Genomic DNA, 17930 nt, shown 5'->3' on the forward strand with positions numbered 1-17930 from the left:
TGAAAAAGTACTGCTCTAAAAGCTGAAATGCCTGTGCACTCTTCCATATGGAATCCTTATTGCACAAGCAGTCTCTGGACTCCTGCGGGCAAACTCCCAGAGGTGCTTATCAGCACACAGAAAGGTTGTAACAGATTAACCAATACTAAAGGATGTCCTCTGTGCAACACAGAGATCTGCGTTGTAAAAAATGTATCATAGTCAATGATGAAAAAAGAGGAGGAAGAAAATCATAAACCAGTAAGAAGGCAAAAGTAGTTTTGAAGACTTTATCTGTACCATAGTGATAGTGGGGTTTTTTTTCTCTGTTTTCAAAGTGGAACCAGTTCGCTGGTTCTTCATTGGGATGAAGTCATACAGCTCTACCCACCAGAGTTTCTATGAAGGGCTGACTCATAGGAGCTCACATGGATGTCTTCCTTGTTGGTTTTAGTTTTGTTTTGTTGTTTTTAAGACAAGTTGCTATCAGTCGGTATTATCTGTCACTCCATACTGTATTTTTAAGAGGGTTAAGGTAAGAGTACAAACAATGCATCTGGAAAAATGGACGCTGTAGACAAAATCCTGATAGTTGAGGGTCTGCTACACACTACTTGTAACATGCTGTATTTCAGTAGTGTATTTTAAGAAATGAAGCAGTCGTTTGGCATTTTTAACATTGTGATTTTGTTTAGTTCTTGCTTTTATTTATAATCTGTTATCTTATGGACTACAACAAATACAGAATTCTCTGAGTTTTCTCAGTCTTTTCTAGGTCACTTATCATGATACTAATACCCAGTACTTCAAAAATATTAATGAACTTATCTTCAGCTGAGAGAAGAACATTTTTTTTTTAATGGGAAAAGTGAGGCAGTAACTTAGTCCTTTTCAGCATATATTAGTCCACATTCTCCTGAAAAAAAAAGTTTCAAAATGGAATAAATGTTTTTAAAGCCTCTAGTTTAAATACAATGCTTTTCATCTTTGTGACAAGAAGAATTGTCTTTGGCATGCCAAGGGGAAAATGATGAGGGATAAAGCTTCATGGTACCCCGAGGATTCTGAGCTTGGCAAGTGTCTGGAGAAAGCAGCAATGCTGAGAGCGGTGTCACCGACAGCTGTGTTTGGAAAGACGAGATCTGGAGTGAGACAGAAGAACTTGACTGGTTACAGAGTTTGGGATGTTTTCTTCCTTCTGTCTCACCACATCTCTTTCCTTTCTTTGAAACAACATATGATAGTGTGAGACAGTGTTGCTTCAAAAAGGTGGCTGGTAAAATTAGTTTTGACAGACTAAGAGTAACCGATCGCTGCACCTAGCATTTTTTAACATTTACCTCAGCAGTGACTTAGTAAAATTCATAAAGTGTCAGCTGAATTTAGTTCCAACCAGCATTGTATGCTTTGCATTTTAAAGAGGGTAATTTTCTAAGATTGTAAACAATTAGGAACAATAATGAACAAATTCAAGTTTCTGTATACATGCATACTCTACCCTACAGAAAGTACATCCCCTAAATGCACTGTCACTCCAATTTTGGCCTCTGATTTTTCTTCCAAACATAGCAAACAATTAAAAAAAACCCACAGATGGGCAGATCTTAGAAAGAAAAAAATCTCTGCAGGGGCTCTGTTTACTTAATTCTGCCCAGTTGATGTCTGAGAGTTTTTCCACTTGATATTAATTGGATCAGAAATGTTGTTATTAATTACTAAAGCACAAATGTGTTTACTTAAGTAAAATATATAAGGATACTGCACTTAGAATTTCAGAGCTGATTAAAATAATTGTGGCACAAAAAGCTTGTGTTTTACTACGTGCAGGTAAGAGGCGAGTAATTTATAGCCACTCACAAAGACACTGTAATTGCAAAAATTTCTGTTAACACAATGTTTATCTCCTCTGATTTAATTTAATAATTAATTAATAATTCAATTTAATAATTTAATTTAATTATTTATTTAATTATTAATAATTTAATTTAATAATTATTTTTATTCTAATACATTCTGGAGTTCATTTCTGATACAATTTTTTACTACAAAATTAAATTTAAATGGTCTGACAATGTACTACTTAACCGATCCATGGCTGACTGTTACTTTGTATCCAGAAAAGACTGAGAAAATTGAAAATAAAAGTATATTGTATTTTTTACTATGGTTTGTTAATTTATATTTTTTCAATTTTTATTCAGTTCAGAATTACTGTTCTCTATTTTAGGTCTCCAACCATGGCAGGTGGACTGTTTTCTGTGAGCAAGAAGTATTTTGATTATCTTGGTTCATATGACACAGGAATGGAAGTCTGGGGAGGAGAAAACCTTGAATTCTCATTTAGGGTAAGTGGCTCAATTTAAAGTTGTTAAGTTGTTTTGGTTTGGGTTTTTTGTGGGTATTGTTTTTTTTTCTGTTTCCTGAGAACAAACCCAAGTTTCTTATTTCTTTGTTCATGTCCTTTTAGTTAGTGAGATAGCTGTAATGGAAGCAAGTGTTAAGAAGGGAGTTTGTATAAAGGTTATAAAAGGTGATGGGGAAAGTATCCAGGAACTGTCGAGCTGTACCCCACCAAAGGGTGGACCAGTGCTCCGGTGTGAGGCAGACAGCTAGCTGGAATGAAAAGGATTTATGGCAGGGGAACAGAGAGGAGATACCAGACGGTCCAGACTGACAAGCAAAAACAGTCTTGTCCTCCTCTACTCCGCTGTTACCTGCGCTGCTGTGGATTCCCACTGAGTGCTGGCTGCCTGTTGTTTGCCCATGTCCCCCGAGCTTGCTGAAGCAATGCAGTTGGGGTGTAGGAGGTACACTGCAGGGCCCGATTTGGTTTGCAGGGGGTTCACAACTTAGTACTCTGGATCTCCCTTGCTTTTTCTGCTCATCATCAGGTATATTTCATGGTCGTATTTGTATTTCTGTGTGTCGCTGGATTGTGGGAAGGGAGGGTTGATGTATTTGTTTTGTTTTTTTTTTTTTTACCAGGTGACAGCAGATTTCTGAAATAGTATTTCAGTGTTACAAAACCACTTTCTTGAGAAAGGAGGTATCAGCAGACTGTCTCACTTGATGTCTGCCTGTTAACCGGAGAAGCATGGAGTCTTCCTGATTGCTGTTGCTGTCTCCTGCTGCCTGTAGTGCAGAACTCCTAGCAAAGAGGGTACAAAAATAAGGAAAGAAAAGGATTAGGGAGGATAATAAGCAGAGGCCTACAGTTGACTTGATTTCTCTCTGGAGGGAGATTTCTCAACTGGAATCACTGTTTGATCGGGATTCATGACCAGGTCCTTTCTCACATAGTGAAAAGTTTCTGGCATCTAAGTCCAAAAACACCACCTACTTACTTGGTCGGTAAATTCAGCAGGCTTCCACCTGAAACTCAAAGCAGGTTGCCCAGCTCCATCAGCTCTGTGAGCTTCTGGAACAAGAGTCTCCCAGATGTCTGCAGTTCTGGTGTAGCCCACGTTGATGCATATATTGCAGTGCGTCCGCTCTTTCCATTGGAAGGCATTTATTTTCTGTGGGATAATTGCTCAGTCACAGGGTCAGGAGCTATGAAATAGCTCTTGATGAAATTATACTTATGCCTCCTCTTGATAGGCTGCTCAGGGAGCCAGAAGTAGCAATAGATTGAGTTCATATTTGGGGGCCCAAAGAAATGATCATGCTCTTCATCAGTCACAACCCAAGGCAGGTTAAGCTGGAAAGCAGCCTGATGCTGGACACCATCCCCAGCTAACTCTGACAAGGGAAAGTTGTTTTTTCTTGCTCACTGAGAGACTGAAGGGGTGATGACAATGAGGGAGTCATGCATTTTGGGGTACAGATGCTTGCTGACCTAGGACTTGCTTTCTCAGCTATGACACTGTTGCAGCAGACAAATAGGCAAAGACAGGAGACTGTTAGTTTAGCAGCAAGTGACATCAGAGAGCATGACACCACCTCCCACAAACGTAATGTGAGAGTAGCAAGCACGTTGGATATGTACATCATCTGAGCAAGATTGGCTCTTGCAGGCACTTGTTTGTGTCTGCTAGTGCACGTGCAACCAGGCAGAGAAGACGCTGCTTCAGAACGCAGTACTATATGTTTTGCCTCTTAGCAGAATTTTGCACCTGTCCCAGAGCAGCAAGCTTGGAAACAACAGCCGGAGTTGACAGAACTGGACATTGCAGGATCTACTTCATGTTGTTGAAATGTCTGCAGTCTTCTGTGACCCTGGATTTGGTGGCACCAAAATGGTTGCCCCCTAACCAGTAGGAGTTCAGGATAGCACCGCCCCAGATGGCAGTAGTTTTCTCCTCTGAGTCGGATTGTGGGAGCTTTCTACAAGGATCTTTCTACAGCTCCTTGTAGAAAGCCTCAAGGACTGCCCTCTCTGCGTGCAGTTCTTGGCTTTCTGCTCTTTCTGGCTCGCTTTTTGGGACACCAAGGCTTTCAGACAGGACAAGCCTCACTTGTAGAACAGAGTGCCCCTACACTGGCTGCTGCTTTAGACCCAAGCTAACATTGCCATTTACCACTACCAAGGTCTGGCAGCACACCTCATTTCTAATGTTACAGATTCCCCTGAACCAAGTGTTTGACCCCATGGGTTGCAGCAGAGAAATGTGGTCTTCTCCAGGGCCGAAGGAAGCATCAGAGGCTGCCTTGCGCACAGCAGAAGCACAAAAACAGCAGCAGAGCCAGAGCGATGGGGATGTGTGCAGGCACCGCAGCCCCGCACAGGCTGAGCAGACACACGGGTGCACCAGCCCGGGGGCTCAGGGTGGTCCTTCAGCAGCCACGGGCGTGCAGGGTGTTGCGCACCTGGCCAAGAGCAGATACGTGGCTTGGGGCTGGGGATAAGAGAGGCGCTTAAATGAGGAAGCAGAGTGGGAGCTCTGGTGCGGGGCTCCCTGCGGGCTGCAGGTAGATCGAGCAGCTCTGTTCTGGGAGGCCGACAGTTTTGCAGAACAGGCTGTCCAACGGCCAGCAAATACACCTGGGCATGTTAATCTTGCCAGTAGGACCTAGGCATTTGGATCCAAATTGTGCACAACATGCTTTCCCCTATTTGATTTCAAGCCCTTGTACTTATGCTTCTCGTGGTGAGGGTTTTTGTGGAAGAGAGCAGAGCTCTATGATGTTGCTTAACTGTGTTCCTCTGGCTGCCCAAGGTGCTGAAGAAGGTCAGGAAGGATAAATCGGTGCTAATTCTGTTGTCTCAATGGTTTCTAGACTTGCCAGACCTGAAAATTAGGAGCAGGGGTACTGAAAAACATTGTCAATTAATTCATTGTTTTTCTTGTCTCTGAAAATGCCACCCTCTCCTGATGACATGAAAGGACTTGTCCTCAAGCCTCCTCTTTCTTGTACTTTAATTATTTGAAACTGAAGAAATTCTCTGTGGTTTTGAGAGGTGCACCAAGGACAAAGCTTTGGCTAAAAGCATGATGACTAAGAGATAGAGGCTGCGTGCTGAATGCAGGATTGAGTCAACGTGCCTTGATTTCACAGTAATGATATTTGGCTGGATAAAATTTCACTTTGTGGGCATAGTGGTCATTGAAACTCCTCTTTCTGAGGGATGCAAAACATGCCCTTTCATCTTTCCCCTGCTGTACATGGAGCAAGGGGATCCTGGCTGCAGCAAAATTATTTACAGATAAGTCATTTCTGTCGGAAACTCTATTGCCCTCGAGCCTGGATGATACGCCTCCCATTGCCTGGGGTCTTCTCTCTTCTGATCTTTTTGTATTGTTTCTTTTTCTGTCCAGACCTGGAAATCTGTCTTGTGGGTGGAGCAGGTGGGGACCTCCCTCAGCCCACCCAGCTCCCAGAAGATCATGCAGCAGCACCGCATGGCAGGGCTCAACCGTAGGCCAGCAAACAAAATGGCAGCAGAGACAGGGGAACAAATGATATTTTCTGCAGTTTGTCTTTGTTCAGGAGGTAGCTCCTTTTTAATTTTTTTTTTTTATTTCTTCCAGAGAGTCCTAAAATGTTAGGGTGGAGATGGCAGAGATGATAGGGCTCTTCTTACTTAGTATTGACCCAGCATTAGGTCAGTTCTCCAGAGACCCTGGCAGGGGTGAGGATCCCAAGGCGACATCTGAACACTTACTGTAGCTTTTCGTAATGCCACCATCTGTCTCTGAAAAGAGAAGAAAAAAATATCAATAGTTTGCATTATCAAGATGAAAGTGAAAGTAAAGAGGAATGTCGCCTTGCTTTCTTCTTGTGGTAAAGGAAAAAAGTGTATGCTTTTATAATGAGAGCTGTAAGGTAGCCAGACCTAGTTAAAAAAAACATATTTACATGCATGTAAGTATGCAAAATATACATGAAATCTAATGTGCTTCTCTGTTACAGAAAGTTGAAATAGTTTTAGGGGAGAATCTTCTCCAGAGTCACTTATTTAACATTTAGTAATCAACTTTGCTTTCTCTGTTGAATTCCTTGCTTTATTTTATGGCAGTTCATTTTTACCTGATTTTTATATAGAGGTTAAAATGTTTTCTATTAAAATAAAAATAAATAAACCTTTTGAGGAATTTTTAGCTGAAATATATATTTAATTTTTCCTTGTAATAGGAAGAGAAGAGAAATTTTGAACTCTTTTAATGAAAGATACAGATATAATGAGCATTTCTTAACAACCCACAGTTATTTTTTAGAGAAATTAAGAATTTTAATTAGTGATAAATCAGCTGTTGTGGTATTCTCTTTTTTGGCAGCAATTTAACAGAGATATGGTCAGTCCATTTTACTCCATTTAAATAAAGATTTATCACAGAAGAGTAGAAGAATGTGCTTCCTTCTTAACTGTACATTTTTACTTCAGTAGTCTTTATGGTCCATTCCTCATATCTTGTTGAAAAACAGACTGATCAAAACAGTAATGATCAATAAAAAAAATACTTCTGTGGAATATAACAAATACAGAAATTGTTAAACTTTAATGAATTTAATGGTGCTTAATATTTGCTGACAAACAGATCTTGTGTAATAAATTTCAACTTTAGAAAAAGGTAATCTTGCATATATAGAAATAATAATGTAAGAAAGCTGTCACTTTGAAACAAATCTCAAAAAGGGAGACCTTAAAGTGGATAGCTGGTTTCTTATCAGCTTTCAAAATGGCGGTAGTGTAACTTACATGTGAAAATACACAAATTCTTGCAAAAGATCAGTACAGAAGTCTAGATTTCTTGTGTAAATCCTTTAGTAATCATTCTGTTCAAATGACAAATAGGCTGCTTCCCCAAAAAGCAACAAAAAAAGAAGAGAGAAGCCTCATGAAAAGCAAGAAATTAAAATTTTAAGTCCAGGATGTGAAGATATCCAGTGCACCCCACAGTTGAATAATGAATTATCTATACCTTTATGGAAACTATTTGCTTTAAAAGTCAACATATGCATTAGAGTGCTTCCAATTTCTTTATTAAGCACAGTATTGTGCCACGTGTAAAGGTCTGATGTCATTATCCAAAACTAAATCAACTGAGACAACATTCATTTGTTTCTAAATAAAGACATTTGAGAGAAATCAAAGTAACTTAAAAACAAAACAAAAACCCCACATTTCCCCCCTCCAAAAAAAAAAAAAAACCAAACAAACCAAAACCAACCCCAACAACAACCAAACAAAAAACCCCAGTCTGAAGACAATGTCCATCTTGTATGCTGGAAGTCTTAATGTAGTGACTTTCTGGGTCCCTAAAAGTCCCAAGAAGAGAGATGGAGAAAGTCACATCTGCTCCATTGTCGTTAAGTACAGAGGTTCTATTTATTACCTCATAGCTTTCACTCCTGCTGTGTTCATTTGAATAACGTGTAATGAAAAATGTATTTGTTATACCAGAAGGTTGTCAGGGATCAAACCTCTCTACCCATTAAACATATCTCAGCTAACTTCCCTTGTCCTTCATTTACAAAGGAAAGGTGAGCTGCCACCTATGCATGGTTGAATACATGAGGGGAATTAGCTCACTGGAGTGCCAGTTCTCAAACTTCTGCAGGAAGTCTACCGGAGTGACTGGTGATAGCATCAAATCTGTTCAAGTGCAGCAACATGTCCTGCCTTTCCCCTCCATCTGACAATTTCAGAAACCTTGTTTCAGGAATCTGTCAGAAACAGGTTGACTGCCACATTGTGCATCATATTAAATGGAAAATATCTAGCCGTGCTTTTCTTTCCTTATATCAGACTTGATGTCAGTGACTATGTAGGTGAGCTGCCGAAAGTCCACAGTTTTTAAAGGAGATGAGAATAATTACAAAAATGTGAACAGAGTTCTAAGACTAGTGTCCCTGCTTGGTGGTCACTTATTGGCTTTATCTCCAGGGCCATCTGTTTCTTGACTTGGAGAGCCAGAGGCATGAGGATGAGGGCAGAGTGAGTTCTGCCAGTTCCAGATTCAGGTTCAAGTACTTTCCTTGACAGTGAGTAGGAATATTGGCTTAGGTAGGTGAGGTTGTTTCACTAATCTAGGCTGGACCACCATGGGTCAGTTATAGAATTACTTTGCTTTTTCTTTTCATGCTTTGGGTCTTGTGTTCTTTTTCCAGCTTTCCAATGAAAAAGGTTAATTATATCTTGTCACCAGGCACCCATACCTCTCTTCTGAAATGGTGAATATAGAAGTGGAAATACAATTTATTATTCTCCAATAATATGGCAAACTTACTTGGTTTGTCAGGTCAACTTTCCTGCAGAACACAAGAGTTAAGTTTCTGGTAAGAAATCAGTCATCAGTTTCTTTGAGGAGGCTATTCATATGACTAATTTGGACTAGAAACATGGCTCTTTTGTTAATAAAGCCTATATAACTTGAATTATAGACCACAGTTAGACCTGCAGAAATATGGTGGACCATTTCTTCTCATGCCTTCAGTGAAAGCAAATCTAAGACAGGAATAATTGCATAAAAGGACAGATGGGGTTATCTCCTTGTTACTCCCAGTGGTTTACTCTGAGTTCACAAGGATGTCATTTAATCTCATCAGATGAGACACGCAATTATTATATGTGTTGCTTATAGTACACTGTGATGTTCTTGAGAAGGTATTATCCTTGCAAAGACTTATTGTTACTGTATCCTTCTGCTTGCAAAGATTGAAATTAATGATTCATAATGTCAATTCTTTGTTCAGATATGGCAGTGTGGAGGAAGTCTTGAGATCCACCCTTGCTCACACGTAGGTCACGTTTTCCCCAAACAAGCTCCATACTCACGGTCCAAAGCTTTGGCAAATAGTGTGCGTGCAGCTGAAGTGTGGATGGATGAATATAAAGAGCTTTATTACCACCGAAACCCACACGCTCGCCTGGTGAGTTCAAGTCCATTGTTCTTGGAATTACAATAGAATTTGTTTTCAATTAAATAACTATTATTGTAGCTAATATTTAATATGAAGGGCTTTGTATATTTATATCTTATTTCTTCTGAAACTTTTTCCCAAACATTGAAAAAGTGTATATATAGTTAACTTTTAATTCCTTGCGAAAAAATCAGAAATTCTGTAAGACTAGAAGGCCACATTTATGTTACTATTAAATGAATGAATGAGTAAATGAGAGAATAAAGTTAAGCAAGGTGACCCAAGTAAGGAGAAGCTGTTTTGCCTAGAATGCGCGTGTCTATGAAACGGCCGATAAAGGATTCTAGCAATAAAGAATTACAGGAGAGACACACAATTAACGAATGCTAATCAGCAAGGTTCACTGGACAGCAGATCTTTAAGTGAACAACATGGTAATAATCTTTAGCAAAATTACCTGTCTTGTGATAATTGTAAAACTTTGGACTGATGTAAGACAAAATGGATTTTTCTGTTTGATTTACTACTGAACAACACTTGATTGAAAAAAAAAAGAAAAAAAAAAGAAAAATCAAAATCAATATTGCAAAGATTAATTAAAATCAGTCCTGAGAGCTCAGATCAAAGTGTAACTAATTAAATGTTTGAAGTATCATTTAAGTATCAGTTCTTAGGGTTGTTTTTTTTTTTGTGGGTTTTTTTTTTTTTAAAGTTAATATTTTTGTTTTCCATAAGGAAGAAAATAGAAGATCTTTTGTTTGCAGAATTTTTCAGGAGATAAATACTGTGAAAATTGAGTAGGTCAGATGAGTAAAACAGCGTGCAAATTCATAGGTTGGATATATTTACCATGAGGGGCCTGTAGGCTGGAAGACAATAACACTGAAGTATCCTCACGCTGTATAGAAATGACTTTTGTGAACTGCTGGCACAAAGTCCAAAATTCAGGCCTAGAAGAAACCAGTTTCTGCTGTTGCTTCTTTCTGGACGAGCTTAATCTCCCCAGGTGCTTCTCTTTGCACGGAAAGTTTTCTGAGTGCCTGGTTTTGTGCATGGGGAGAAGAACTACCTTGCAGTGGGCTGCTGGGCGTCCGCCTCCAGCTGCACCAGACCAGAGCCTGGGGATCCGGCAGGGGCACAGGGACCTCCCCACAGGTTTCAGCGGCCTGCCCCTATAGATGTGCAGGGGGACGTCTTGAAACCATTATGCTTTTAAAAGATAGGCTGGAGGACACTGGAGAAGCTGAGTTTGGTTAGCTTCCACCTCGTGTTCCCTTGGATTCAACTGGCTAATTAGATTATTACAGTCCATGCATTTGTAATAATTGTTTCACTTTAACATCATAAAAGCCATTTAGGTTTTATTATTAGAGTCTGACATTGAGAGAAATATGGGGTTTGTGTATCCGAAGACAGGAGTGCCAGGAGCTCACAGGGAGTGCCAGGCCGATTCTGCTTGTCATAGGCAAAGGGAAAACAGCAATAAACGCTGACAGTTTTGCTTGTAAAGGTCTGGGCAGCTGATGGCTGTGATGACAGAACTTTAAAGGATATTTGTGTGTTAGTATTGGAAGTTTTGCATATTGCCTTATTGTAGCACAGTGGATGTAAGCTGACACCCATGCAGGGCTTTTTTTTTTTTTTTTTTTTTTTTTTAAACGTACCAAGGCTGCTGGCAGCGCACGCTGGTTTCCGTATACTCTGTGCACCTCTTGTTACAGCGGCTGAGTTCAGTCCCTTTACTTCATCTCGCCCAAATATTTAGTTCCATAGCATAATGGAAAAATGATTGATGCTATGGCTGTAGAATTTGGTTCTGTAAAGTTTCACTTCAAGATTAATGTTCAGACCTCAGAGCTAATATGTCATGCTGTTTGTTTATTCAAGCAGGCATCTCTGCCTCTATCGTACATCTGCTTGGTGTCTTCAGTGATATGTCCACAGCTTTGAGAAATGCAAGTGTATCTATGGTTTGATGAAAGAGTATGGGAAGTGACCTGTAAAAATCTGGGGTCTGCAAATGGTAGCTCGTACCTGACTGTCTGAAGTCCCTAGTCAATATAAAGATAGATATTTGAAGACAGACATGAAAAAAAGTGAACTCTGCTCCAATGTATAGACAAGGAAAAGTCTGCAATGAAAGCTTTTCTCTGGAGGTTTAAGATTTCGTACTTCCCACCCCTCAAAACTATGAAGTTCAACATTAGAGGACTTTACAAATTTCATCAGTTAAGTGCAAAACTGTTTGTACAGGTAATTTGCAAATAGATGGTGGAATAATTTAAAATTCTCAAGATTCATTCACTGCTTTTGAGATTTTCAATTATCCACCTAAAGGAAGTTTTATTTTCTAATACGCCTTCTCAGTTCCCAGCAATCTGTATGCAAGGGCTTCCTTACTTGCAGATTTGGGGAGTTTTCTCAGATGAACTGTCTTCTAGAATACTTTATGTGCACTGTTCCAGTTCTTTTCTGCCAACATTTAACAAATGTAAGGATAATGAAATCAAATCCAGCACCCAAACATGGGGATTTTTCCTGGCTAAAAGTCCTACTCATCGCTTTAGCATACGGTTCCTAATAATTTATACAGATAATTTAAAAGAGAGCATCTGTTCTGGTTGGGTGTTTTAAAATCTTTTTTTTTTGTTTTCTTTCAGGAACCATATGGAGATGTGACAGAAAGGAGACTCCTTCGAGAGAAGCTGAAATGTAAGGATTTCAAATGGTTCTTGGAGAACGTGTACCCGGAGCTGCATGTTCCTGAAGACAGACCAGGCTTCTTTGGAATGGTACGTGGCTGCTGAGAAGGGGCCTTCTCGCGGTTCTCTGACCTTTCCTACTAACTCAGTATGAAGGTATTTTTATGCTGAAAACAGTTTGGGATTTTGATAGAATTCAGTTAAAATTGTAGGCTTTAAAATGTGGTTTCTATCAGAATCTTTATTCTAGAAGGTGCTGTTTATGAAAGAATTCTGTGAAAGGGTAATGTTGCTGTAAATTACACCTTCCAAGTGACATCTTGGGAGCGTTGAAGGCAGCAATAGATTACTTTTTTCAGTTGTTAAAACGCTGCATAGTAAAAAAAGAGCACAGTAAAGTGCCCTGGGTTTTAGTTGTCAACTTGAAAATAGAAAGAGTGTGTTTTGAAACGAGTGTTTGCACACTTCTTCTGATGAAAACGATGATGCTCTGATGACAGGAAAGGGAGCTGGTGCTGTGTGCTCCCAGATCATGTAGGATTTTGCATGTCAAAACCAACATGTTAATTTTTTTATCTGGAGGTCACTTTAGACCAGCACAGCTTCACGAGCGATTTTCATTGGTTCAATATCAGAATGCTCTTCTCCTTTTTTAAGAGTTGACAACTTTCTACTGTATTTGCAGCTTACAAATAAACATACACATGGAGCTACAGTTTATCACATTACAGTAACTTCATTTGGAAGGGATGAAGGCAGACATGATGCAGCAAATACCTACTTCCTCTGGAAAATCAGCAGATACCTACTGCATGTCTTATTAGGAAGACAAGACTGTACCTTTTTCTGCCAGGCAAGGATGTATAAAATACCTTCCTAATTACCAGTGCCACATTGACTTAGGAGTACTTGTGCTGGTAACTCAGTTGCTCTGCAGGTCTAGCTAAGCTTCATTCCCACACTGCTGCATCGCATCCAGCCCAGATCACAACAGTCTTGTCTCATTGCCATCTGCACTTCAGTTACTCAGTCTCTGCTGGATCTCCTTTGGTGCAGGAAAAAACCTGATCATTGTGGGCGTACAAAACACACAGGAACCAAATCTCCTCACAGTGTTCCCTGACAGCTTTGTTGCCTGTTGAACAAAAAAATATGCTAAACACTGCAGTTTCCCATGGGGGGCTGCATTTCCCACGAGGAGCTGCATTTCCCATAGGGAACATACCAGTCGGCAGCAAAGCCCTTAGGAGCCTCTGAGAGAGCAGCCACCCTCTGTTTGTCTTGGAGCTTGCACTTGAATTTATATCTCTGTGTGATCACTGGCTTGAAAGGTCATATCCACCATTATCCAGAACCTTGAAGAGACCATGGTACAACATTGGTTTCTTTTTTTTTCTTGTTTGTCCTGGGTCATTAACTGACAGTTGAAGCAGTAAGATATTATAAGACGTACCTTGCAGGGGCATTTCAGTAACCTTATCCTCCCCTTCACCTCCATCCTTCACCCTCCAAAACAAAGTCTAGACTGGTGGCGGTGATAGTGCTTCAACCTCCTGGGGAGGGGAAGGAATTTGTGCAGTTTCTTTCATGATTTAATGGCACGTGTCATCCTCGAGAAAGGTGCTGACAATACCTAGAAATATTAATTCTTGTTCAGAGCTGCTTGAATTGTCTACAATGTAATTTAGGTGTGCTCTATATATTTCTCTAAAAACAATTCTTAAATGCTGTCATCTAGTTGTGAGCATAATAAGAAAACACCATTTTTTGGCAGGAAGAATTTAAAATGTGATTAAAGTACAGTTATACTCTAAGAAAGAGGCAGTGCAAAAATGACACTTACTGATTTAACTGATTTGTGGATATTGAGTCCCATCTGCTAACTTAAATGAATCACTGATCATGTTCTTTACTCCTGTCTTAGCTGTGTAGTGCTTTTCTGGTTCACAAAAATACCATGTTTAAAAGTGTCGGCTTTAACAGCTCCGGCTTAGTGTGAGGTTAATTGTTCAAAGAGATTGCAAAGGGGTATGAGGATTTCTCCCTCCCTTGAAAATCTTTCACTGAAGTTGAAAAGTCTTTCTAAGATTACCCATAGGTCAACCATATGTTATTGAAATAAATGCCAGAATTATTGAGCAGCACTCAGTGCCATGCACTGACAATTAGACACTTGTGCTAAGTTTTTTTTTCTCCCGATACATGGATAAATTTTTACTGTCTGTACTAAGTTTGGTTGTCTGAAAGGTTAGCTGCCTAAAACTTGATTTAAACATACACAATTTTGAATATTTTTGCCTGAGTTATGTTTGCATTCTTATAAACTGCCTGAGGCCTAGAAATGAGACAAATAAATCTCCTTACTAGTAGAATTAGTACACTTTCTACCAAAATCGTATAGCATTAATAAATCTGGAATGCCACAATGCTGATTTCACTCAGTACTCTGAACAAAATAATACTTTGAGAAGGTGTGCTATCAATATTATGAATATTCTTATTCATAAAATGTTGGTGGTTTTTTTTTTTTTGAACTTAAGTACATTTTTTTCTATAAAAGTTCCAGTCCTGGAACAGTGGAGTGAAGTTCAAAATGTAAAATTTCAAACATTAAGGCTACAGAAGCCAGTATGAAATGAAATTTTGGAAAATACTTAAATTGCTGTATGAGATACAAGCATTAGATAGAAAGGTAACTGCATGGACAACTTAATAAATTGCCACAACTTCAAGGGTTATTCCCTCTTTTGGATAGCATCTTTGTAGGAGCACATCGTAAATCCTTATTCACTATTTTAATGAAACAGCAAAGAAAATTTGCAGAGGTCAATCTGACTTCCCACCTGAGCTCCCAATATTGTTTTGTGCAATGGTGTGTTAAAGCAAGGTGAACTACAAGCTCCTAGAGCTCTGAGTGTGAAAGCATCCAGAGGGACCTTGACAGGCTGGAGAGGTGGGCCCGTGCCAACCTCATGAAGTTCAACCAGGCCAAGTGCAAGGGCCTGCACCTGGGTTGTGGCAATCTCAGGCACAAATACAGGCTGGGCGGAGAATGGATCAAGACCTGCCCAGAGCAGAGGGACTTGGGAGTGCTGGTGGACGAGAAGCTCAACATGAGCAGGCAGTATGCCCTTGTGGCCCAGAAGGCCAACCACATTCTGGGCTGCATCAAGAGAAGCGTGGCCAGCAGGTCGAGGGAGGTGATTCTCCCCCTTTACTCTGCTCTGGTGAGACCCCACCTGGAGTACTGTGTCCAGTTCTGGAGCCCCCAACATAAGAAGGACGTGGACCTGTTGGAGAAGGTCCAGAGGAGGGCCACGAAGATGATCAGAGGGCTGGAGCACCTTTCCTATGAGGACAGGCTGAGAGAGTTGGGGCTGTTCAGCCTAGAGAAGAAAAGGCTCCAGGGAGACCTTGTAGCAGCCTTCCAGTACCTAACGGGGGCCTACATGAAAGATGGTGAGAAACTCTTTAGCAGGGCTTGCTGTGATAGGACTAGGGATAACAGTTTCAAAATAGAGGGGGGTAGATTTAGATTAGATACTAGAAAAAAATTTTTTACAATGAGGGTTGTAGAGCAGTGGAACAGGTTGCTCAGAGAGGTGGTGGATGCCCCATCCCTGGAAACGTTCAAGGCCGGGTTGGATGAGGCTCTGAGCAGCCTGATCTGGTTGAAGATGTCCCTGCTTCTTGCAGGAGGGTTGGACTAGATGACCTTTGAAGGTCCCTTCCAACCCTAACCATTCTATGATTCTATGAATGCATTAAATTTCTTCTCCGGGCACCTCAGCTGCCAGATTGGGGGCATAGGCATGGTCTTATATTTATATATAGATAAAAGGAAGAAATGTTCTTACAATGAGGATGGTTAGGCACTGGAACAGGTGCTCAAGGCCAGGTTGGACAGGGCTCTGAGCAACCTGATCTGGTTGGACATGTCCCCGCTCCTTGCAGCGGGATTGGTCTAGATGACCTTTAAAGGTCTCTTCCAGCTCAAACCATTCTGTGGTTGTGTGATTCTCTCTCCTTGCTTGGCTGAAGCAGCTGCCATTTTTAAGCCATACAGTGCCTTGGGCAGGTGTACAAGCAATGTGTTTCTGGTCCTTGGGCTCCATGCAGCTTTGGAACTTTCTGTAGGAGATGAACTAAACATTTTGACTTTGGGTTTTTTTGTTTTGTTTTGGTTGGGTGTTTGTTTTTTTTTTTTTCTGATACAGCATCTGATTTGGCCATTTTTGAATGTGCACTTACCACTATGCTGGACTTGTGCTTCAGCAGGTGTGAAATCTTAGAACCCCGGGTCTGCGTGCTGTGTAGATTGTCCACCTAGACAGCCCAGACTAGGCCTGCTTACAGATCGTCATTGCCCTGAGGAGAGATGCCGTGGGTACCACTAGGGACTTGCAGCCATCTTGTGTTTAGTATTAGCACTGTGACATTGCTGATTGGGCAGCTAGGTGAAGACAGGGGAACTGAGCAGTGCTGTGTTCTCTTCATGTTATTGGTGGCCATGGAAATCCACAGCTGCAAAGCAAGGAAATGGTCAGGGTTCCCCTCCCCTCTACGGTGTTCTCTAGGGTGCAGATCTGAGGATAAAGATCATGGTCAGTTGGTGAATTTGGCTTTGAACTTGGCATCCAAATTGCTTTTAAAAGATAGTGTTGACACAAAGATCAGGATTTTTATCTCTCCTTTTCTGTAAGTTCGATCACTTGGCAGTGAGACCATATTATATTCTGATATGAGAAGTTTTTCTTTGTTCTTCTCGAACAGTTTCTAGTTGGTATTTCTTCCAGCTGAACGTGAAGCAACTAAGCTGATGGATGTCTGTTGTGACTTATGTAGCCAATGGCTCTTTCATCACCTATCCTTAAAGGTGTCTGTGACTGACTGAATCAGTTGGGAGGTCAAAAACCTTAATTTTTCTATTGGCGGCTTCCTTCCACATTTTCCCCAAAGACCATCTTGTCTTCAATGAATTTCCAAGTGCTTAGTTGTAATTTTCATTTAATTTAGACCAGATATAACCTTAAAAAAAATCAGGAAGAAAAATTTTAAGCCTTTAAAACGATGAAGAATTTTGTTTTGCTGTGACTAGAGACACCATTTTGCAAATGATCTAAATAACACCTGATATATATGGATAGATGTACAGAAGAAGAAATCTCAGCTATGTAGTTAAAGTTACGTTATCAAAAAGACTGTTGCATGTCTGGTGTTACAAGTTCTTAGAGGTATCGGGCTCCAAAACAGCCTCCTCTACAGTATACTTCTAAAACTGCATTATAATGCAATTTATAGAGCTGCCACTTGAATTAGTACCCAAGGTTATGGCTGACTAGACTTGGAGATCTGATGCCCATCACAGGACAATATGCACCACTCCATTGGCTGTACAGCCTCTGGAAGCTTGAGAGAGACTTTTTTTAAAGAAAGTGGGAGGAATTTGAGTGTTTGATATTAATTTCAAGTGAATGCACCATCACTTGAGACACGTACTTGTACATTTTGAGCCTCCCAGAGAGATCTGGACTTGCTGGGGTGAGCAACTGAATTCCAACAGCAGTGCCTCATCATCAGTTCCTTCAGAAGATCTTAGTCATCGACACTGCATATCCATTTCAGCATTGCGCTTAAGAAGTTAACAGAAATCTGAGGATATTCACTATTTTCTTTCCAAAAAGGGTGATGTGAAAATGGCATATACTCAGTAAAATTATTCCCTGTCACTGCTTGGATTACCTCTGAGGTAAAAGCTTACGCCTGGTCAGTACCATGAAGCTGCGGGCTTGCTACAAATTCATGTCTTGCTGTATCCCACAGTATCATCTGCCCATACCACTAAAGCATCAGCATCAATGCCACCGTGGTGAAATAAAGAGGATTCTTATCTGTTTTGTGGATGAAGAGAAAGGTTGGCTGTGCTCCACTGGCTGTATTTAT

The 17930-nt window shown here is 40.4% G+C and overlaps 1 protein-coding gene across 1 annotated transcript in view; it reads left to right on the forward strand.

The window, feature by feature from the left end:
• GALNT12 (polypeptide N-acetylgalactosaminyltransferase 12) overlaps positions 1 to 17930 on the forward strand; it is a 49675-nt gene that overhangs the window by 18720 nt on the left and 13025 nt on the right. The window contains exons 5-7 of the mRNA XM_086742092.1: positions 2207 to 2324; positions 9118 to 9294; positions 11946 to 12077. Coding sequence (XP_086598218.1) covers positions 2207 to 2324; positions 9118 to 9294; positions 11946 to 12077 — 427 coding nt within the window. The remainder of the gene's footprint in view (positions 1 to 2206; positions 2325 to 9117; positions 9295 to 11945; positions 12078 to 17930) is intronic.

Source organism: Chlamydotis macqueenii, chromosome 2 (genome assembly GCF_036417535.1).
Source record: "Chlamydotis macqueenii isolate bChlMac1 chromosome 2, bChlMac1.mat, whole genome shotgun sequence".
In the NCBI taxonomy this organism is placed as follows: domain Eukaryota; kingdom Metazoa; phylum Chordata; class Aves; order Otidiformes; family Otididae; genus Chlamydotis; species Chlamydotis macqueenii.